The sequence below is a fragment of the Salmo salar genome, chromosome ssa04 (genome assembly GCF_905237065.1).
Source record: "Salmo salar chromosome ssa04, Ssal_v3.1, whole genome shotgun sequence".
NCBI classification, from domain to species: Eukaryota; Metazoa; Chordata; class Actinopteri; order Salmoniformes; family Salmonidae; genus Salmo; species Salmo salar.
In genome coordinates this window covers 79,570,972-79,594,461 of record NC_059445.1, presented here as the reverse complement: position 1 = coordinate 79,594,461, position 23,490 = coordinate 79,570,972, and the positions used below count along the sequence as shown (strand labels likewise).

The following is a 23,490-nucleotide window of genomic DNA, read 5'->3' as shown; positions in this document are numbered from 1 at the left end:
GAGATTCTCACTGCTATTTTTCTGGGAGTATTTATTTAAAACTGAATAAAAAAGCGATATGGTCACACTTTAAACCCCAAAACATTATTTGGGTTGTGATTAATTCAGAAATTCCTCTTTAGCATGGTGCTTAAACACAGTTTGATCAAGATTTGTGATTGGCAGTGCTTTTGGTTGAGAAGACAAGTCAAGCTCCCATTACAGTCAATGATCCACATCACAGAGACAGGTTGTGAAATGAGGGAGTTAAAGAAACCGTTAAACAACACTCTGAACAGAGGGGGGAAAAAAGACAGGTTTGACAGCCAGTGAACTAAAAGATAAATGCAACAGAACTTGTTCCTCAAGGTTCCCCTTTGCTCCCACTTACTGCCACAGCTCCCTCTTCTCACACCTGCCACCCTTTATTTGCCCCTCTTGGGTTCAGGGTATAAGCCCATGCCTCTCAACATCAGTCAGCCATGCTTTTGGAGACCTAATAACCTATTTAACAGATTTATTTCCTTTTACACTATATGAACAGAACTTCTTAGACGGCTATTTGTAATTGTGTTATTTTTCCCATATTGGCAAATACAATCTTTAAATGTCCAGTGTAGTCAAAACTCTGTATTTCCTGTGTTTTGTATCATATTGTACAACAGCTGATAAAACTGACACTGTAAAAGTGTGGATTTTTTTATCAGTATTATATTCTGTTAGTTGCTGGATGAAAATACAATCTACACAGGACCTAATCAGCCTGTTTGCATTGGCGGGAGTTTCAGCTTGCCTGGTGACATCACTAGGCGGTAAATTGGTTAATAGACCAAACACAAAGAGGGTTCCGAACCTCTCTGCCAATAACATCTAGTTTTCAGTTTTCCCCTCCTCACTCAGACCACTCCCAGACAGTCATAGCAAAATTCTTCCTTGAAAAATAGTTTTTTGTTGTTGCTAAAAAGCATTTTTTTTGTAAATGGAAAATCATTATAGTAAGGTATTTGATTATTAAACTGAAATGATTTGATAAAGATGGCTATATTGGCCCTTTAAACAACTCCATTAACTTTTCTGCTAGGGCTTTGGAGGTGGTGTAGCATTTCAACTTTGGATGGCCTCTCCTTCTTGAGTTTTCTCCTAAAACGTACACTCCACACCTGTCCCATTTCTGTCCCACCCACTTCACAATTTAAATTGAGTTCTGTTCACGTTCTTAAATGTAGTCTTCAAAATCTCTCTAACACACCATTTGTTTGAAGCTTCTTTTAGCTTCTCTATGCTGTTTCGTGGAGCATACACAACTGTACAACCTGGGAATGTGAAAGTAGACTCTTCTCACAACAAGTTTGACAGTTGACAATATTATCATTTTTTCAGCGCGTTACATGTTTGGAATATATCTATTTGCTTTAACAATTTGCTTTCATCTCATCACAAAGAAAACTGCTGACAGTATCATTTAAAATCTCACACTTCCAATATTCACATGAGCTTTAAAACATGTCACCTCAGCAGATTCAATTGAGGAAGTCTGTGAGATGCTACGGTCAACTTCTGTAGCCCAACGCTTACAGCCGTGGGAACCAGAGCACCCCATGTCTCCCTCGGAGTTGCAGGCAGCAAATGGGGACTAGAGAACCGGTTTGAGGATCCATTCCCATGTCTATCTTTGGCGAGGAAGAATCTGTGGAGAGGCCCGAGAGTAAAAATCGAGTGAGAAAATGAAGGGATTAATGGGGAGAATGAGGAGAAGGGGGTAGTGTTTAATAATCACTCTCACAGATCACCACTTGGAGAGAGGGACAGTGGGATAATAATCCTCTCCACTCTACAGGCCTCAGCGCCTTCCAATCCCTCTCTCCTCTTGTCATAGCCCTCATTCCATTCCTCTCCTGTTACTACTAGTCTGGAGGGAGAGGGAAGGGTAAAGACTGTTCCTCTAACATGGAGGGAGAGGGAAGGGTAAAGACTGTTCCTCTAACATGGAGGGAGAGGGAAGGGTAAAGACTGTTCCTCTAACATGGAGGGAGAGGGAAGGGTAGAGACTGTTCCTCTAACATGGAGGGAGAGGGAAGGGTAAAGACTGTTCCTCTAACATGGAGGGAGAGGGAAGGGTAAAGACTGTTCCTCTAACATGGAGGGAGAGGGAAGGGTAAAGACTGTTCCTCTAACATGGAGGGAGAGGGAAGGGTAGAGACTGTTCCTCTAACATGGAGGGAGAGGGAAGGGTAAAGACTGTTCCTCTAACATGGAGGGAGAGGGAAGGGTAAAGACTGTTCCTCTAACATGGAGGGAGAGGGAAGGGTAAAGACTGTTCCTCTAACATGGAGGGAGAGGGAAGGGTAGAGACTGTTCCTCTAACATGGAGGGAGAGGGAAGGGTAGAGACTGTTCCTCTAACATGGAGGGAGAGGGAAGGGTAAAGACTGTTCCTCTAACATGGAGGGAGAGGGAAGGGTAAAGACTGTTCCTCTAACATGGAGGGAGAGGGAAGGGTAAAGACTGTTCCCATAACATGGAGGGAGAGGGAAGGGTAAAGACTGTTCCTCTAACATGGAGGGAGAGGGAAGGGTAAAGACTGTTCCTCTAACATGGAGGGAGAGGGAAGGGTAAAGACTGTTCCTCTAACATGGAGGGAGAGGGAAGGGTAAAGACTGTTCCTCTAACATGGAGGGAGAGGGAAGGGTAAAGACTGTTCCTCTAACATGGAGGGAGAGGGAAGGGTAAAGACTGTTCCTCTAACATGGAGGGAGAGGGAAGGGTAAAGACTGTTCCTCTAACATGGAGGCATGATCCACTGTCTTAGTCATATTGTATGTGTAATATTTGCCTCTGTTCTTTACTTTGATTGTATCCTTTCCTCTGTTAGGGAAGAAGCAATGTGATTGTGACTGGTTGATTTTGAAAAGCAGTGTGATTGTGACTGGTTGATTTTGAGAAGCAGTGTGATTGTGACTGGTTGATTTTGAGAAGGATTGTGATTGTGACTGGTTGATTTTGAGAAGCAGTGTGATTGTGACTGGTTGATTTTGAAAAGCAGTGTGATTGTGACTGGTTGATTTTGAAAAGCAGTGTGATTGTGACTGGTTGATTTTGAGAAGGAATGTGATTGTGACTGGTTGATTTTAAAAAGCAGTGTGATTGTGACTGGTTGATTTTGAGAAGGAATGTGATTGTGACTGGTTGATTTTGAGAAGGATTGTGATTGTGACTGGTTGATTTTGAGAAGGATTGTGATTGTGACTGGTTGATTTTGAAAAGCAGTGTGATTGTGACTGGTTGATTTTGAGAAGGAATGTGATTGTGACTGGTTGATTTTGAAAAGCAGTGTGATTGTGACTGGTTGATTTTGAGAAGGAATGTGATTGTGACTGGTTGATTTTGAAAAGCAGTGTGATTGTGACTGGTTGATTTTGAAAAGCAGTGTGATTGTGACTGGTTGATTTTGAAAAGCAGTGTGATTGTGACTGGTTGATTTTGAGAAGGAATGTGATTGTGACTGGTTGATTTTGAAAAGCAGCGTGATTGTGACTGGTTGATTTTGAGAAGGAATGTGATTGTGACTGGTTGATTTTAAAAAGCAGTGTGATTGTGACTGGTTGATTTTGAGAAGGAATGTGATTGTGACTGGTTGATTTTGAAAAGCAGTGTGATTGTGACTGGTTGATTTTGAGAAGGAATGTGATTGTGACTGGTTGATTTTAAGAAGCAGTGTGATTGTGACTGGTTGATTTTGAGAAGGAATGTGATTGTGACTGGTTGATTTTAAGAAGCAGTGTGATTGTGACTGGTTGATTTTGAGAAGGAATGTGATTGTGACTGGTTGATTTTGAGAAGGAATGTGATTGTGACTGGTTGATTTTAAGAAGCAGTGTGATTGTGACTGGTTGATTTTGAGAAGGAATGTGATTGTGACTGGTTGATTTTAAGAAGCAGTGTGATTGTGACTGGTTGATTTTAAGAAGGAGTGTGATTGTGACTGGTTGATTTTAAGAAGCAGTGTGATTGTGACTGGTTGATTTTGAGAAGGAATGTGATTGTGACTGGTTGATTTTAAGAAGCAGTGTGATTGTGACTGGTTGATTTTGAGAAGGAATGTGATTGTGACTGGTTGATTTTGAGAAGGAATGTGATTGTGACTGGTTGATTTTAAGAAGCAGTGTGATTGTGACTGGTTGATTTTGAGAAGGAATGTGATTGTGACTGGTTGATTTTAAGAAGCAGTGTGATTGTGACTGGTTGATTTTAAGAAGGAGTGTGATTGTGACTGGTTGATTTTAAGAAGCAGTGTGATTGTGACAAACAAATTGTGTCAAACATCAATATGTTTCCTTGCTCTTAATTGTGCTAAGCAAAATCCACACTTCTGCAGTATCTCAAATGTAAGATATAAGAGTGAGTCCAGTTAAAGTCCAGTCATAGATTTCAATTTGAAAGCCTGAGGTAAGGAAGAGTCCTGTGATATTCAGTAATTACCCCAACTTGCCTCATTAGCCTTGTGAACCCTCAGAGTGTCCAGTCCCTCTGTCAGTGGATGACAACAGCAGGCTGGTCATTACCCAGTCAACACATGTGGAACTATAGCCCTATCCCTTCCACCACCCTGCCCACATGCTCCAGGACCCCCATCATCATGTGTTTATTGACACAATACTGTGATCCACTATCTTGACATGATGAGACGGCCCATCCCCTTCAGATGTCGAGGTGATTGATAGGCGACCAACGACAGCGTAGGTGTGCCCTGTGTTTATGGTCTTGTGCCTCTTTAACTGTATCTGTCAGTGTTGCTCATAAGGAAATCTAGAGATTTCGCCTTTAGCTTTCTGCGTGACAGTAGAAAGCATTTTTTCCCCCCTTTACATTTTTTTCTTCCATTTAGCAAACATTGTTAATCCAGAGCAAGTTACAGGAGCAGTTAGGGCTGAGCACCATGCTCAAGGACACATCGATAGGTTTTAAACCATGTCGCTTCAGAGCATTTGAAAAACCAACAACTTCTCAGTTAATGGCCCAACTAGGCTACCTGCTGCTCTCATCTCATTCCACATACTGTATACTCTAACCAACTCAGACCCCTTAACAAAATCTTAGCCAGGACAATTTAATTAAGGTAAATACAATTAATATGAATACAATTTTAGCCAGGTCAATTTTCCAGGATTTCACCCCCATTTTTCATGTAAAAACGGAATTATGTAAATGAATGTCTCTAACAAGTAAAATAGATAAACAGCTGCCAGATGGGTGCAAATGAGGGCTTTAATCTGTTCTGTGAAACATGTAGAATATGCCTGAGGTCCTTCTCTAGTTGACAGGTGCTTGTATCTAGCTCACAGCATGGGTCTGTCTGAGGCTGGGCTGGCAGGTCTAGTAGACCAGGCTGGTTTGAGGCCAAAGGGGGAAAACGGCATCCTAAAACCCTGCCCCCTCGACCTGCTGTTCACGTCTCTCTGCTTATTCACAAGCTCAGTCATGTCTAATAGTGTATTGATGAAAAAGGGGCCAAACGGCAGCCTTGATCAGCTCTACCTGTTCAAATGCGTCTCTCCTGATTCACTGTCTTAAACCTCACCGCGCGAGCGTTGCATAAATAAATGTACACATACATGTATTCATTCAATCATTTTACCCATACCGCTCGCTCGAGTGACTGAGCGTCTGCGCGGCCAGGCGCTAAAATACAACTTGTTTCTATTTAGATGGTCGACACGCTGCAACTCCCTTTCTTATTGGATATCAGGAAGACACAAACCCACGTGGATGCTTGAAAGACAAATGAGGAGAGATTAGGAAAAAATAACTTCAGAATGTAATTCACACCCGTTGACTTTTTTCCACATTTTGTTGTGTTACAGCCTGAATTAAAAATGGATAAAGTTGCGATATTTTTTGTCACTGGCCTACATACAAGTCCATAACGTCAAAGTGGAATAATGTTCCTCGAAATATTTACAATTATTTTTATTTTTTTTAAATAAACGCTGAATAATAAGTATTCAACCCCTTTGTTATGGAAAGCCTTAATAAGTTCAGGAGAAAAATGTGCTTAACAAATCACATAATAAGTTCCATGGACTCACTCTGTGTGCAATAATAGTGTTTAACATGATTTTGGATGACTACCTAATTGCTGTACAATCATAATGTTAGCAAGTTGTTCCTGTGTAATAACTGAAGTCTACTACTGTAATACCCCACATACAGAGTTAATGGTACCATTCATCATGTGAGCACTTTCAATCCAAACCAGTGGCACCAATAAACCCATTTTGACACAGAGACAGGTTTTCTACTACTATCCCAACTGGGTCATTCACTTAATGACTGTAATTAAGGAGAGGTGTTGGAGAATAACGTGGATTTCGATACCAAGACCCCAGCCTGGCAACACTGGGGCAATAATCATTGATAAGGCCGTGCCCCCCCCCCACTTCTCTGAGCCCTAATGACCTTACCCTGTCAAAGGACACACTCCTTCATCTTTATTGATACAAGACGGCAGGCTCAAGGCTATCTCTACCTGCCCTTGGTAAAATGATATATACATCTGACGAGATGTTCAATGACACAGTGCGTGTGCCTTGTGTTTTACTGACACCCCAGCAACCACGTCATGTAACCCGACAAACCACGGTTTAATGTATTGGTAATTACTGGTAATGCCATGACATTACCTTCCCACAATGTGGCAATGTTAACATCATGACCACCGCATTTGGGCATCTTCCTTACTTCCTCAACAACTCGCAGCAACGTGATAAGGTAACATATTGGTCCTGGTTATATAAATCTACACCTACGGAGAACTTCACAATATGACTGATATGGTTTGTTTCATTGGCTGGCTACTAAGCGCATTTGCATTGCTGTGTTTATTAAATAATTTGGTATGGTTCCAACCTGCTGTATCAAATCAAATTAAATGTTATTTGTCGCATGTGCCGAACAGGTGTAGACCTTACAGTGAAATGCTTACTTACTAGCCCTTAACCAACAAGGCTTTAAGAAGTTTTTAAAAAACAAATACAAATAAGTGTTATGTAAAAAATAGATAAGTAAACAACAAAGCCTCCTTCACTCATGCTGCTAAACATACCCTCGTAAAACGAACTATCCTACCGATCCTTGACTTTGCCGATGTCATTTACAAAATAGCCTCCAACACTCTACTCAGCAAATTGGATGCAGTCTATCACAGTGCCATCCGTTTTGTCACCACAGCCCCATATACTACCCACCACTGCGACCTGTATGCTCTCGTTGGCTGGCCCTCGCTAAATATTCGTCATCAAGCCCACTGGCTCCAGGTCATCTATAAGTCTTTGCTAGGTAAAGCCCCACCTTATTTCAGCTCACTGGCCACCATAGCAACACCCCCCTGTAGCATGCGCTCCAGCAGGTATATTTCACTGGTCATCCCCAAAGCCAACACCTCCTTTAGCCGCCTTTCCTTCCAGTTCTCTGCTGCCAATGACTGGAATGAATTGCAAAAATCACTGAAGCTGGAGACTTATATCTCCCTCTCTAACTTTAAACATCAGCTGTCAGAGCAGCTTACTGATCACTGTACCTGTACACAGCCCATCTGTAAATAGCACACCCAACTACCTCATCCCCATATTGTTATTTTTCATTGTTGTTGCTATTTTGCACCCCAGTATCTCTACTTGCACTTCCTCATCTGCACATCTATCACTCCAGTGTTAATGCTAAATTGTAATTATTTCACCTCTATGGCCTATTTATTGCCTTACCTCTCTAATCTTTCTACATTTGCACACACTGTACATATACTTTTTCTATTGTGTTATTGACAGTACGTTTGTTTATTCCATGTGTAACTCTGCATTGTTGTTTGTGCACTGCTTTGCTTTATCTTGGCCAGGTCGCAGTTGTAAATGAGAACTTGTTCTCAACTGGCCTACCTGGTTAAATAAAGGTAAAAATAATAATAATAATAATAAAAATGGAGAATAAAAGTAACAAATAATTAAACAGCAGCAGTAAAATAACAAGTGATGCTATATACAGGGGGTACCGGTACAGAGTCAATGTGCTGGGGCACCGGTTAGTCGAGGTAATTGAGGTAATATGTACATGTAGGTAGATTTAAAGTAATTATGCATAGATTTTAAACAGAGAGTAGCATCACCGTAAAAGAGGGGTCCGGGTTGACCTTTGATGAGCTGTTCAGGAGTCTTATGGCTTGGGTGTAGAAGCTGTTAAGAAGCATTTTGGACCTAGACTTGTCGCTTCAGTACCGCTTTGCCGTGTGGTAGCAGAGAGAACAGTCTATGATTAGGGTAACTGGAGTCTGCCAATTTTTAGGGCCTTCTGACACCTCCTGGTATAGAGGTCCTGGATGGCAGGAAGCTTGGCCCCAGTGATGTACTGGGCCATACGCATTACCCTCTGTAGTACCTTGCGGTCAGAGGCCGAGCAGTTGCCATACCAGGCAGTGATGCAACCAGTCAGGATGCTCTCGATGGTGCAGCTGTAGAACTTTTTGGAGGATCTGAGGACCTGTGCCAAATATTTTAAATTACAATTTCCTTCTACAGCCCATAGAAACAAGTAATATATGGTAGTAGTATATGCCTTATGCAGTACATCAAAGAACGTGACATATATTTGAAAATATATGACCATTTTTATATCATTTGTTTTTTTGTTCTACCTTGTTATGTTTAGTATTACATTGTTTTTGACTACTACATTGCTGGGTTTAGAAAGGCGTTTCACTGCATGTGACATTAAAACTTGAAGACAACATTTCTTGACTTGTGAGCTTTACGACATAACGACAAGGTTTGTAAGTTACGTTGTAACGACCAACCAAAATAGGTCCTTCCCTTTTCCGGTTCTAGCGACGTAAGATAGTTACGTACAGTAAGCGGCATGAAAAGTTACCTTCTCAGTAGGTCGTGACAACGTAATATTGTTTGTTGTGACATTCCACATCAATAAGTCTGTATTTTTGGTAAACACTAGTGCTGATGGGGGCAGAAATAGGAAAACCTCTGTGCCTCACTATGCCCTTGTGCTCATTCAGAAAGGTATGAAACAAATTGTTGGATCCATCCAAAGAAAGAGGAAGAGGGATACAGAGTAATGTATACTGAACAAAAATATAAATACAACATGCAACAATTTCAAAGATTTTACTGAGTTACAGTTCATATAAGGAAATCAGTCAATTGAAATAAATTCCTTAGGCCCTAATCTATGAATTTCACATGACTGGGCAGGGGTCCAGCCATGGATGGGCCCCAGCTCACCCACTGGGGATCCAGGCCCAGCCAATCAAAATGTGTTTTTCTTACAAAGCGCTTTATTACAGACATAAATACTCCTCAGCAGCTTATGGTAGAGAAATTAATATTAAATTATCTGGCAACAACTCTGGTGGACATTCCTGCAGTCAGCATGCCCCCCTCAAAACTTGAGAGATCTGTGGCATTGTGTTGTGTGACAAAACTGCACATTTTAAAGTGGCATTTTATTGTACCCAGCACAAGGTTCACCTGTGTAAGGATCATGCTGTTTAATTTGCTTCTTGATATTCCACACCTGTCAGGTGGATGGATTGTCTTGGCAAATGACAAATGCTCACTAACAGGTATGTAAACACATTTGTGCACAACATTTGAGATAAATAAGCTTTTCAGCTCATGAAACACTTTACATATTGCATTTATATTTTTGTTCAGTGTAGAAGGAAATTGTGAATCAGAGTTGAGTAAGAGTGTCAAAAATATTAATGACATATTGAGACGTTTGAGATAGTTGATTGATCGTGACATTGCCCCGGATAGTGTTCTCATATTGTAGGTATCTCAGAAGAACAAAGGCCTCATTGGGACTAAATCAGCATCACAGAGAGTGTTTCTTGGTAGTTAAAAAAAAAAATCTACTTTGAAACAAAAGTATACACCTCACACACGTTTATGGGTTTTATTTTTAAAAAAGACACCTGTACCATGTCAGATATGTATTTCATTTTGAGTTTGCATCCCAACATTACACTTTATATACACTACCGTTCAAAAGTTTGGGGTCACTTAGAAATGTCTCTGTTTTTGAAAGAAAAAACATTTTTTTTTGTCCATTAAAATAACATCAATTTCATCAGAAATACAGTGTAAACATTGTTAATGTTGTAAATGACAATTGTAGCTAGAAACAGCTGATTTTCTATGGAATATCTACATAGGCCCATTATCAGCAACCATCACTCCTGTGTTCCAATGACACATTGTGTTAGCTAATCCGAGTTTATCATTTTAAAAGGCTAATTGATCAGTAGAAAACCATTTTGCAATTATGTTAGCACAGCTGAAAACTGTTGTCCTGATTAAAGAAGCAATAAAACTGGCCTTCTTTAGACTAGTTGAGTATTTGAAGCGTCAGCATTTGTGGGTTCGATTACAGGCTCAAAATGGCCAGAAACAAAGACATTCTTCTGAAACTCATCAGTCTATTCTTGTTCTGAGAAATATTCCATGCGAGAGCTTGCCAAGAAACTGAAGATCTCGTGCAATGTTGTGTACTACTCCCTTCACAGAACAGTGCAAACTGCTCTAACCAGAATAGAAATAGGAGTGGGAGGCCCCGGTGCACAACTGAGCAAGGGGACAAGTACATTAGAGAGTCTAGTTTAAGAAACAGACGCCTCAGAAGTCCTCAACTGGCAGCTTCATTAAATAGTCATTAATAACACCAGTCTTTGGTGTTTTTGGTGTCTATCTTTGGTCTCTTTGTTGCCTCTCTGATTAATACCCTCATTGCCTGGTCCGTGAGTTTTGGTAATTGAAGGTAATGAAGGTAATTGAAGGTAATTGTAGTGAAGGTAGTGAAGGTAATTGGTTTCACCAGATCTTATTTAGGGGCTTCATAGCAAAGGGGGTGAATACATATGCACGAACCACATTTCCATTTTTTATCTTTTAGATTTTTTTGAAACAAGTTCTTTTTTTCATTTCACTTAACCAATTTGGACTATTTTGTGTATGTCCATTACATGAAATCCAAAGAAAAATCAATTTAAATTACAGGTTTTAATGCAACAAAATAGTAAAAACACCAAGGGGAATGAATACATTTGCAAGGCACTGTAATCCTTGATCAATTTGGTCCAGTGCCCATTGTTGCTATTCCTACAGTTATAGCTCCAGACAATTTGCTTAAGAATATGGGTAAAATAAAGTACATTACCAGAGTGATACTTGGATTGACAAAACCTGACCTCAGTTTCCTGTCTGGGTTTACAGATGTTATATTAACTACCAAAAATGTTGTCTTATTGACAGTGGTGTAAAGTACCTAAGTAAAAATACTTTAAAGTACTACTTAAGTAGTTTCTTTTAGGTATCTGTACTTTACTTGACTATTTATATTTTGGACTACTTTTACTTTTACATCAGTACATTCCTAAAGAAAATAATGTACTTTTTACTCCATACATTTTCCCTGACACCCAAAAAGTACTCGTTACAGGAAAATGGTCCAATTGACTCACATAAACAAGAGAACATCCCTGGTCATCCCTACTGCCTCTGATCTGGAGGACTCACTGAACACAAATGCTTCGTTTGTAAATGCTGTCTGTGTGTTGTAGTGTGCCCCTGGCTATCCGTAAAAAAAAAAAAATTAAATAAAAAATAAAAAAAATTGTGCTGTCCGATTTTCTTATTATAAGCAATTTTAAATTATTTCTACTTTTACTTTTTAAGTATATTTTTGCTATTACATTTCTTTTTGATACTTAAGTATATTTAAAACCAAATACTTTTAGACTTTTACTCAAGTAGTATTTTTCTGGGTGACTTTCAATTTTACTTGAATCACTTTCTATGAAGGTATCTTTACATTTACTCAAGTATGACAATTGGGTATTTTTTCCACCACTGCTTACTGATTTAACTGAACTTCATTAAAAGGGTGCATTTGTTTGGGGTTCACAACGGTTAATCTCCACTTGACTAGAAAGCTTATTCTACTGTGTAGCCTCTGATTAAATCAGAGAGCTCTGTGGGTTTCTATGGCCCACTTCACACGTCCAGATCACGTAACAAAAATCTCTTGAACACTGTCATGTACACCCTCTTGTACACTCAAGGCTCTTGAACACTGTCATGTACACCCTCTTGTACACTCAAGGCTCTTGAACACTGTCATGTACACCCTCTTGTACACTCAAGGCTCTTGAACACTGTCATGTAAACCCTCTTTTACACTCAAGGCTCTTGAACACTGTCATGTACACCCTCTTGTACACTCAAGGCTCTTGAACACTGTCCATGCGGACCCATTTCAAACACAACACATGCAATGACAATACTTTGTAATTGTTTACAACAATTTTATTTCCAATATTCTGTGATGTGCCGTATATCCCCACTCATAGTGACGTTTTTGGGGTGAAGTTATAAACTGTAAATTGGCATTAGTTCAAATAGTGTCTGATAACATGATTTAGGGGAAGGTAATGGATCACAAAACATAGATGGATGGCATTTGGATGGTGCAAACCTGAGAACATCCCTGAGCAACCATGCTTGTCACCTTATGCATACCACCAAATGTCTATTTGGCAGACCACCTGAAGATATGGCAAGAAGGCACTGATGTAGAACTTGAAAGAACAGATAACATGATGATATGAACGCCTTCATTAGCGTTAAAGACACTTATGTCGAGTTTCCCTCTAAGATATATCCTGGTGGGTTTTTTTTCTTCAAAATATGGTATGTCTGCCTGTGGTCCTGTTCCAGCCTGCATAATTTGTCAGCCTGGCGGGCCGCTCTGTGAGCCCCTATATGAACTTCCTCGCCCCTATAGCCCTCCACCTGTCCCACGGGTTTCATTCAATGGGATGGGCGCACACAGGAGTAAACAAACACAGACATTAACACACAGAGAAACAGAGAGGTCGGCGACTTTCGCCAGCTAACCCGTCTGAGGAGAGGATTAGGTGTTTGTTGTCTGATGAGAGTCTCTGCTGACAGACTGCGTGACGACACTCAGATCCATTGATACTCCCTGTCTCTCACATCAACACAGTCATCCACCATATCAAACCATAGAGGATTTGACCTCCTGACAGATACACCTCAATGTAATATAAGACAGTGTTTCCCAAACCCGGTCCTGGGGACCCCAAGGGGTACACGTTTTGGTTGTTGCCCTAACACTACACAGCTGATTCAAAGCTTGATGATTAGTTGATTATTTGAATCAGCTGTGCACTCCTTCGTGTACATAGGACCAACTTCAGGAAATGCTGCTATAAGGTCATTAAGTTAAAACCATAGAAAAATGATTACAAGAACCAAATTGCTGCGGTCTGAGGGGCTTCGCCCATTATAGTGTTTATATTTATATGGTAACAATCAGGGATGGAAATTAAGCTAACCCATGGCTAGTACTGTTCAGACTGCGCTAGGAGAAAATGTGTCCAACTAGCCCGCTGGCTAGTGAAGTTTTGGACCAGGGCTAGTAATAATCACAGTCTACTAGCCCTGCTGCCCAGTGCCCAGTCTACTAGCCCTGCTGCCCAGTGCCCAGTATACTAGCCCTGTTGCCCAGTGCCCAGTCTACTAGCCCTGCTGCCCAGTGCCCAGTCTACTAGCCCTGCTGCCCAGTGCCCAGTCTACTAGCCCTGCTGCCCAGTGCCCAGTCTACTAGCCCTGCTGCCCAGTGCCCAGTCTACTAGCCCTGCTGCCCAGTGCCCAGTCTACTAGCCCTGCTGCCCAGTGCCCAGTCTACTAGCCCTGCTGCCCAGTGCCCAGTCTACTAGCTCTGCTGCCCAGTGCCCAGTCTACTAGCCCAGTGCCCAGTCTACAACTTACTGTAGCGGACTGAATAAGAGAGGCATAATGTTAATGAGAATATGTGCTATCATTTAGGAGCACGGAGAGAGCAGGTGTATGACAGTTCTGCAGGTGCAGACAGGTGTAGATGCAGGTGCTTAACAGCCAGTGAAGCTTGGATAAACAGGACTGGTATTCCACTCCACTGAGACTGTATGTGTACATCTCTAAGTCAGTGGCATGCAGCACTGATGAAGGAAAATATCATGGTTTCCAGACGTGTGGGGAATACATTGGCATCATCTCTTATATGAAGGAAAGCTAGCCTCCCTCCATTACAACTGCCATGGTTTATACAGACACTGAGTGCAGTGGGTGCTCTGCTTTGTGAAACAGTCTTGAAGTGACACACAACGAGATGAGCTTAAGGTTGATGATACATTACATCTCAAACCCGCCGAACGAGCCTGAGAGCCAGGAAGGGGGAACACACAGGCCCTGTGTGGGGTAAATCAAACAAAGTGTAGGGGTAAAACCCATACCCACTGTAGGCCACACTGCCAGGTATATATATATATGTCTGCCACACTGCCAGGTATATATATATATATATATATATATATATATATATATACACAAACACACGCACGTGCACATGCACGTGTAACCCCCTCAACCACTACTGAGCTGCCCAGGTCCAGTAGATAGAGAGGGGGTCGGTGTAGATAAGACCTGTAGATTCCCTTGACCTTTCACCTTTTAAATTTCTCAGACAAACTGTCAAACTGTAACCTTTTGTCTCTTTCTCTCTCTGACACAGTGATGGATATTTGGGGTAAAGGAAGCATCAAACAGAGACAAGCATTTTATTAGTAGCTAGCTTTCTGTGGTCATGTCCGTTGCTGAAACAGAAGATTTTATCAGATCGCAAGTCAAGATTGGACATTTTCGGTGCACTCAGGTGTGAACTGTTGGAGCTGACAGGAGTTTATGAACGGTGAGGGATCTGAGAACAAGCCCCCACAAGCCCCCAGAGATAGCAAGAACAGGTCGCCTCAAGGCTGTTCTGTTTGCACACTGACACCCCTATAACCTGCTTTTACACACACCTACACAGGTGCATAAGAACACAAGTGCACACAAGTACAGAAAAAAAATGTCAAATTGTAATGAAATTGATTTAGTATTTGACTGAAATATATGACTGACAGCACAGGAGGCAGTTTAAGAAAACATTTTAACCAGTTTAAACTGACAAAAAAACAAAAGTATAGACCTCACACACATTGTCAAGGGCTTAACATGTGCCATGTCAGATATAGAGTTGAAATGTATTACATTTTCAGTTTGCATCCCAATATTACACTTGATATACACCACGTAAGACTGAAAAATAACAAAACCGTTTGACATAGAAACAACAGATTTTATGCAACAACAAAAAATGTATTAATTATGAAAAATATTAACATTCCACCCATGAAGCCGCTAAGTCAATTGACTGCAGGAAAGGGCTACTGGCTGAATTCAATCCATATCGCAGAAGATTTCCGTTATAGCTCGATTGCATTCGTGGAGACTGCATTCAAGGTAAAATGACCTCTACATTTTGACACAGATCTCCCGCGATATGGATTGAATCAAGCCCTAAGTCGTTTACAGGATCCCTTCCATTAAACTACACACTCCCCCTGATCCTGTGTCTTTGTGGACAGTGACAGAGGTGCTATGCCTGCCCATCACCCTTTATTCATATGGGTACCGGCGGTCTGAGGACCTGCATGCCTTACGCCTGGGGCTGGGAACTATTGCTCAACAGAATGTGATTAAAATCAATAAATCTCCCACTACACCTGCTCCATCGCTCACTGCAGACATCCACACACCTGCCTGATAAACTGACTCTACTGCAGGGAGAGAGGGAGAGAGGGAGATGGAGAGAAATATAGAGAGAGAGTGAGAGAGAGGGAGAGAAAGAGACGGTGAGAAATATAGAGAGAGAGTTGGAGAGAGAGAGACGGAGAGAAACAAAGAGAGAGAGGCAGTGAGAGAGATGGAGAGAGAGAGAAACAGATAGGGGTTGAGAGAGGGGAAGAGAGACTAGATCAAGTATAAAACTTGATCCCCATCTTGAGCAAAGTGTTAGCTAGATGGGGGCGTGTGGAGTCAGGTGGTTAACAGAGAGTTAACATGCTAGATGGGGGCGTGTGGAGTCAGGTGGTTAACAGAGAGTTAACATGCTAGATGGGGGCGTGTGGAGTCAGGTGGTTAACAGAGAGTTAACATGCTAGATGGGGGCGTGTGGAGTCAGGTGGTTAACAGAGAGTTAACATGCTAGATGGGGGCGTGTGGAGTCAGGTGGTTAACAGAGAGTTAACATGCTGGGTGATGTTGGGGTGCCCAGCAGTGTGACCTGGGGCAGAGTTGTACTCTCAGTAAGTGAGGAGATTAGGGGAAACGGCACGTGTTAGGTTATGGCGCGTGCTACGGTGAATTAGGGAGGAGGAGGCAGGCAGCAGGTGCACTGTTGACACAATAAACATACACACGGACAAAGCCAAACTCTAAATGAGTCATCCAGCTCGCAGCACAGAGAGGTGAGGGAGAGGGCTAGGGGAATGACACGATTGCATGTGTTTCATAAGGCATGCCACAGGAGGAGGTGGCCTGACAGAGAAAGAGAGTCAAGCAGCAAGTTCGACATGGCAGCCGACAGTACGGGCGATGGCCGACCGACTGATCTTAAACGAACCTTGCATCATAAACAACTAATCATTATTATTTGTTTGTCAGTCAGTCAGTCAGTCAGTCAGTCACAATTTACCCATTAACTGTAGGCCTACAGGTCCATTGTGTCCCTACTTTGGGTTTATATGTCTTGTTTTGGATAACAACATCCTAATCCCCATCACCGTCACAACCAGACAGGACCCTGGCCATGACCAACTCCCTGCGGGTGTCTCAGGGGGAGTTGGGATATGGTGACCCTGGGGAGGACCCCACTCCCTGCGGGTGTCTCAGGGGGAGTTGGGATATAGTGACCCTGGCCGTGACCCCACTTCCTGCGGGTGTCTCAGGGGGAGTTGGGATATGGTGACCCTGGGCAGGACCCAACTCCCTGCGGGTGTCTCAGTGGGAGTTGGGATATGCAGAAACACATTTCCATTGGACACTTCCATTGGACACTTACACAAGTGTGTAACAGGACAAATGTAAGCAAATTATGATTGTTATTTAAGATAACATCCAAAAGACACGGTCATGTGAAATACTCTGAGTCTTTGTCCAACCAACTACAGTTGTAACGTGCCAGAGGTTCAGCTAGGCTGGTCATGGCTGGGAAGGGAGGGCTATGAGGGATGTGGTGGAGGACAGATGGGACAAACTGACAAATATGAAAAAAAATGTCTGGATTTCTTAACACACACAGAATGAAGGTCATTCTGAAGAAGACAGGTTCTATCAGAGATCAACCTTCATGCCAAACCTGAAGGTCCAACTCAATCCACCCACCATGCTGTTTACTAAAACAGAGCTGTCCTATGAGGCTTGTTTGGTAAACAGAGAGAGCAGCGCACAGTTCTGTTGCTGTCACCCTGCTCCGGAACCCAGGCCACCCAGGCCACCATCCTTCTCCTCCTTCTCTGCCACCGAGGTGTGCTGTTGTGGAAACAGGGCCCCCAGCAGCCAGCCACGTGTCACACAGGGAAGGACATCCACACGTCCTTGGTTTGTCGTTACCTCCATTGCTCCAACTGCACAACATTGTTCTGTTCTCTAACGACTCTCTATCCTTCAATAGAAAATTAAACCATGTGCATTAAGTACTCTTCTAATCTCTTAAGAATACTGTCAACAAGTTTATAAAATAAATGTGTTTTCTAAAACCAAATGACCCCTCTAAAACTAGAGATGTTTCAGGCACCAAGGTGAGAGTATACTTATCTTTAAATAAATAATAACACAGATAGAAACCTTGACTACTACTATTATTAGAGGACGTTAAATCATTTATAATGGTAAAATATCTCATTAATGGTAAAATATCTCATGAATGGTAAAATATATAATCAACTCCCTATCATTGAAGCTGTTTGTTCAGACACTTGCCTATTTCGGTCATCTCAAATAAATACCTTGGTCTCAAATCAAATATATATGAATTCAAAGCAAAATAATATCCATAGATATCCACCAGACTGGGGAAGAGAGGATCCAAAATGCTAAGGATTATCTCCATCCTTGTAAGTAGACATCGAGGTTAATAATTCCAGGAAATATATCTGGAAAGTAGTAAAGATAATCTTCAGTTAAAGTTCCTTCTTGGATGTTCCTCTGTTAAAACCATTGTGCTCTGATGGACTGAGACATGGCTCTTCTGCTTTTGTATGATTTTGGGGAAAATAGACCTAAACACAACAAACACAGTATTGGTAGCTTTTTGGGGGAGAAATATTTGAAATGTCAACACAGGAAAAAACAGCAACATAAATGTCGGCCTGGTGGGGACTGAGGGGAGAGAGGGGTTCCCAGACTGTTTCAACAGCCAACACGCCAGGTGTTTCCTCACCAAATAAAGAGCAGCACTACCCTGATTAGCATTTTTTTTAATCCCCGCATCGTTGGGAAAGGGCTCGTAAGTATTTCAGGTAGTCTACACCTTTTGTTTTCAGCGCATGTAACCAATAAAATGTGATTTGATTCACCCTATTCAGTTCAAGCAGAATGGTTTGGTAAATGTGTGAGGGAAAGTGGCCCTAATATTTTGTCAAATGTTCTGTTGAAGGTCAGATTCCAAGCAAAAAAAAGACTATAATAATGGGTTTTAAAATAAAGCCGGAATAACAGCAGGTAAAGGTCTGGACTCAATGCCTAGAGAGGCTACCAACAGGACAACGCTCACACCTACTGGAGGGATATTTCTACATCAAGGACGGGCAACTTTGATGGGGGTGGGGGCCACAATAAAATCAGAACTCATTATGAGGGGCCGCAGTGGCTCACGGGTCTGTGTACCCACATATGCAGTCAGAGCCGGACCTAGCCTAAGTTACATTTTGTTGGGAGGCCCCCGTACCTTGCGAGCAACAGATTTTAGCAGCCCCCCTTTTGACAGTGGAGAGAATAAATCGAAGTTAAGGGAGTTAATTTGCTGCATTCCTACCCATTTTGCCATGGGGCGGAGATAAGAATTTGCAATTGTATAACTAATTTCAAATTTTGCAGTTAATATATCTGAGTGAGAGTGACTAACAAAATCAATGGGGTACTATGGTCTATAATTTGACCATGATTACAAGTTTAGCTGGCTAGACTAATTTAACAAAACATTTTTTTGCTGACATGGGCTAATCAAGTGACTGTCAGTGACTGACCTATCAGAAAAGCTACATCTTGTGTAATCTACTCTTTTAACTCTCAACATTAGGTTGAGCCCCCTAGTGTTGAGATGGTGGGGGTTGATTTATCTGCAGGCCCACATAAGAGAGGCCAGTTGCCCATCCCTGGTCTACATTAAAACGTGACACTACTGACACCTTGTGGTTGTTAGTAATAACATGAGTTATGGATGGATGCTGTTCCAAATCAAATTCTATTGGTCACATAAACATGGCTTAGCAGATGTTATTGCAAGTGTAGCGAAATGCTATTCAGTTTCATAGGATGATTTTGGCCACAAACTGCTCCAAGAGCAAGTGCTACACGCATACAAAAAATAAGATTCAGCTCAACTTGTTTCAGATAATGGCATTTGTTAAGAAATGACAGTCTAAAATGGGAAAATACATCAAGTGTATATGTGAAAAGGTGAACCTGCTCAGTTTGCTGCTACCAAGCATGGCCTACTAAGTTAATGTTCCCCACCATAATGTTCACATATGTAATAATGATGTCCAATGCCCACCTAGGCTTTTGCAAAACAAACATTGAGGACGTCCATTTTGTGCCACCATCAGTGCCTTCATGATGTAAATGTATTCCCCCTCTCCTAACATAAAGAAGCAGACGTATTGAGACGTACCAAAAAAACAGGTGCATTTATTGCATCAAGACAGTATCGTATCACCTGGCAACACACCTTCCTCAAACAGAGTATGAAGAACCTATGCAAAGGGAAATGTCAATATGCCAGATGCCTGTGACAAAATAAAAACATGACAAGCTAGAACTAAGACAAAATGATGAATCCGGGGAGGGATTTACTGACCAAATGTAAAAGTACGAGTTACGATATTTTTAATTTGACCTTTATTTAACCAGGCAAGTCAGTTAAGAACAAATTCTTATTTTTTGATGACACCCTAGGAACAGTGGGTTAACTGCCTTGTTCAGGGGCAGAACGACAGATTTTTACCTCGTCAGCTCAGGAATTTGATCTTGTAACTTTTCGGTTACTAGTCCAACCACTAGGCTACCTGCCGCCCCATAAGTGATACATTCGTTTACAACTGCAATGATCAAACCCATCAGAATGAGACTGCAAAAAATGATTTGTTTAACTGCGCAGGAATCATGTAGTCCCCTATGGTCACTCAATTAGAACTGGCTGTTTACGCCAACAAAACACTAAAGATAAGCACATGATCTGTTATCTAACCCGAGTCCTGACCATTCAAACACAACAAGGCTTATCAACTCATAAAATCAGTGTGCAGATTTATTTTTCATACCAAAATGTATGTTTTATAGCAGTGCAACCGATAGCAGGTGTGACATTGAAATAACACACGTTATGAAAGCACATAATACAATACAAAAACTGAATGCACTTGGTAGGCATATTCATATCTGGCTGTAGACAAAGCATGGATGCCACCAAACGAGGAAATTAAAGTTATCATGTCCTGTTTCAAGTCAGCACCAATTTAAAATGTGGTCTCGTGTGGCTCAGTTGGTAGAGCATGGTGTTTGCGACGCCAGGGTTGTGGGTTCGATTCCCACGGGGGACCAGTATGGGGGAAAAAATGTATGAAATGTATGCATTCACTACTGTAAGTCGCTCTGGATAAGAGCGTCTGCTAAATGACTAAAATGTAAAATGCAAAGAATGCTGTGTCAACCTTCACAGGCCCCGTTTACATTTAATAACCAAAACAAACAGAACATTGGGGGGGGGGCTGGGGATAACTGCTGGGGTATCGATGTATACTGAGACTGAAATACCACACCACCCTGTAGCTTGGCTCTGGTGTTACAGTCAGTTCATTTCACCCCCCCAATAGATTCTGCCCACAGCCAGACATTCTCAGAGAATTTGAGTCTGCTAGCCAGAGAACAGGTTCAGAGGGGTTTGGGAAGGGCAGAGACCTCTTCGAAACACTCATCATACGCCTCCTTATAGTCCTCATGAGATTTGATCATGATGACGCAGGTGGGCCGCTTTGAGCCTGCAGACGAACCAAGGTCCTGAGGAGACAGACATGGTAGGGTTACTTTTAAAAAGGTATTCGTCACATTGATTTCATGGGAGACCCTCAATTGCATACTCCTCACATCCTTCTCAAAACTCATTGGAAAAGAAAGCCAGAGGTTTGTCATATTGTACATTCCTCTCCATTACTATTTTTGTATCATTAATACAGTACACATGATCAATTTCAGCCTCAAGATGGTGGCGATATGAAAAACTTAGTTGTGCTGTTATGTGCATTGAACCATGTAGCGCGCTGTAGTTTCATAACTCCGTGGACACTGACGTGATATACAATTCAGACATTTTCATGCACTTGTAAGACACACAAATTACTAAAGAGGGAGCCTAACCAGAAGGAAAGAAACCTGTTCTGATCAGACCCCCCTCCTCCCACTGCTGCTGGCCTCCACAGATTCTGCCAGTTAGGCTTTTTGGTTTGGAGAACTCACCACTTTGGAGGGAATATAGGCATATGGCAGACTCCTGTCCTCACACATGACTGGTAGATGGCAGTAAACATCGATTGGAAGAGTATCTCCAGCCAACACCACAATCCTGAAAATAAATAATAATTGTATATAGATAATCATGCATATGATCTGATACTAACCATTGGCAGAACGTTAAATATCAAAAGTTAGCTAACTACTAAAACAGTACGGGCTAAATTACAACAGTACGGGCTAAATTACAACAGTACGGGCTAAATTACAACAGTACGGGCTAAATTACAACAGTACGGGCTAAATTAATCAACAAACTTACCCAGTTTCTCCTTTGTTAATGAACTTCTGAACTTCTTTCACTCCGCGGCGAATTTGTTTGAGTTTAGATGCTGAGAAGGACAGAGTTGAATGTAAAAAAGACGGAAAGTTATCTGAAGTAGCTAACACCACTCAGCTCACTTACCAACTACTAACGTTAGCAAATGTCCTAGCTAGCTAACTGTTCACCAAGATAACATTAGCAGGCTGACTAACGTTACCTTGCTGGATACTATTTCAAAATGTCGACCATATTCTTGGCATTTATTTGTCAATATGAAAATATAATGTATAGTTTACCTTTTTTGACACATTTGTAGAGCTTCTTGCTTAGCTTCTTAGTGGCCAGTGGATTAGCGATTGGGTTGATGTTTGCAATCAACTCTTGATACGACTTCTCTGTAACTACAGTCTCGGTCACTCCAGCCTCCTCCTCCTTGATGCCTTTTTCCTTCTTTACCTTGGTCATGTTTCTGAGAGATAACGCAGAAGTTACTTGCCGTTTTAGTTAGTTTGCAGCGTGCTACGTTGCAAGTGCGAAAAAAGCTACACACGTGTTGCCAGTGCAGCGCTGTGAAACAGGTCAGAAAAACGTAGTACTTCCGGGTCAAGTATTTTTGCAATCCTTCAGAATAACAGTTCCATTCTGTATACCTTTAAAATGAATAATTATGGTGAAAATGACGGAAAATTTGCACAATTATCGATATATTGTATACTAGCTATTATACAAATAATAATTTAAAGTATTTATGTGACATGTGTGTGTGTGTTAAAATCCTGATGTACAGTATCCAGTTGTCTTTTAAATAACTTGGATGGATCAACTCACTCCCTGTCTTTCCGTACTCTCTCCAACACTTGTAAATGAACTACTGGAGGTGGGTGTAGCCATGGTGGAATCACAGGGATAGGTACTGTGGGGTTAAACTCTCTGCCATACAATCCCATTTTCCTCGCCTGGTTATAAATCAAATCAAATGTTATTTGTCACATACACATGGTTAGCAGATGTTAATGCGAGTGTAGCGAAATACTTGTGCTTCTAGTTCCAATCATGCAGTAATATCTAACAAGTAATCTAACAATTTCACAACAATAACCCACCCATCCAAAGCTTTTATTCTGTCCACGTTCCCAACATGCCTCGTGGGGTGAGACACCCCATGCCCTGTAAATTAACCCGATAGTTTATTGCCAGCTCTTGCCTTCTGTAATGAATAACATCTCCACCTGTAGAGCTGACACTGGAGAGGTCTGAAAGGCCCCACTACATCAGCATGCATGATGGACGCGTCTCCCTGTCAGGAATGCCATACCACGGTTGCCCTTAGTTTTGAAGATGTAATCCGGAGAGGTGTTTTCTCCATCTCTAGTTATCATACTCTAATTCCACTGATATTAAAACATGATCCTCCAGAAAGTGGAGAGCAACACTTATACAGCTCCACTAGACAATACATGTAGAAAATTGTACAAGTGGTTGAAATTCGTGACATGTACAAACATTAGCAGAC

The 23,490-nt window shown here is 41.6% G+C and overlaps 1 protein-coding gene and 1 long non-coding RNA gene across 2 annotated transcripts; both read right to left on the bottom strand.

Annotated features, from left to right (window-relative positions):
* Nucleotides 1–14,645: 14,645 nt before the first annotated feature.
* Nucleotides 14,646–18,170, bottom strand: LOC123742499 (uncharacterized). Its single transcript, XR_006769678.1, has 2 exons — nucleotides 17,932–18,170; nucleotides 14,646–17,588 (listed from the first exon to the last, which is right to left on the bottom strand). It is a non-coding gene; the product is annotated as an uncharacterized lncRNA (long non-coding RNA).
* Nucleotides 18,171–19,817: 1,647 nt separating this feature from the next.
* nhp2 (NHP2 ribonucleoprotein homolog (yeast)) lies at nucleotides 19,818–22,572 on the bottom strand. Its single transcript, XM_014198113.2, has 4 exons — nucleotides 22,274–22,572; nucleotides 21,975–22,044; nucleotides 21,659–21,764; nucleotides 19,818–21,202 (listed from the first exon to the last, which is right to left on the bottom strand). Exons 1-4 carry the CDS (start codon nucleotides 22,440–22,442, stop codon nucleotides 21,077–21,079), a joined length of 471 nt encoding a protein of 156 aa, XP_014053588.1. The 5' UTR covers nucleotides 22,443–22,572; the 3' UTR covers nucleotides 19,818–21,076.
* Nucleotides 22,573–23,490: the final 918 nt, after the last annotated feature.

Bases quoted from the DNA above. Each gene is read 5' to 3' on its own strand.
- nhp2 (XM_014198113.2), bottom strand. From the start codon at position 22,442: ATGACCAAGGTAAAGAAGGAAAAAGGCATCAAGGAGGAGGAGGCTGGA. The intron at 21,765-21,974 runs GTAAGTTTGTTG...ATTTATTTTCAG, and splicing joins ATTAACAAAGGAGAAACTGG to GATTGTGGTGTTGGCTGGAG. The intron at 21,203-21,658 runs GTGAGTTCTCCA...CTGTCTCCTCAG, and splicing joins CCTATATTCCCTCCAAAGTG to GACCTTGGTTCGTCTGCAGG.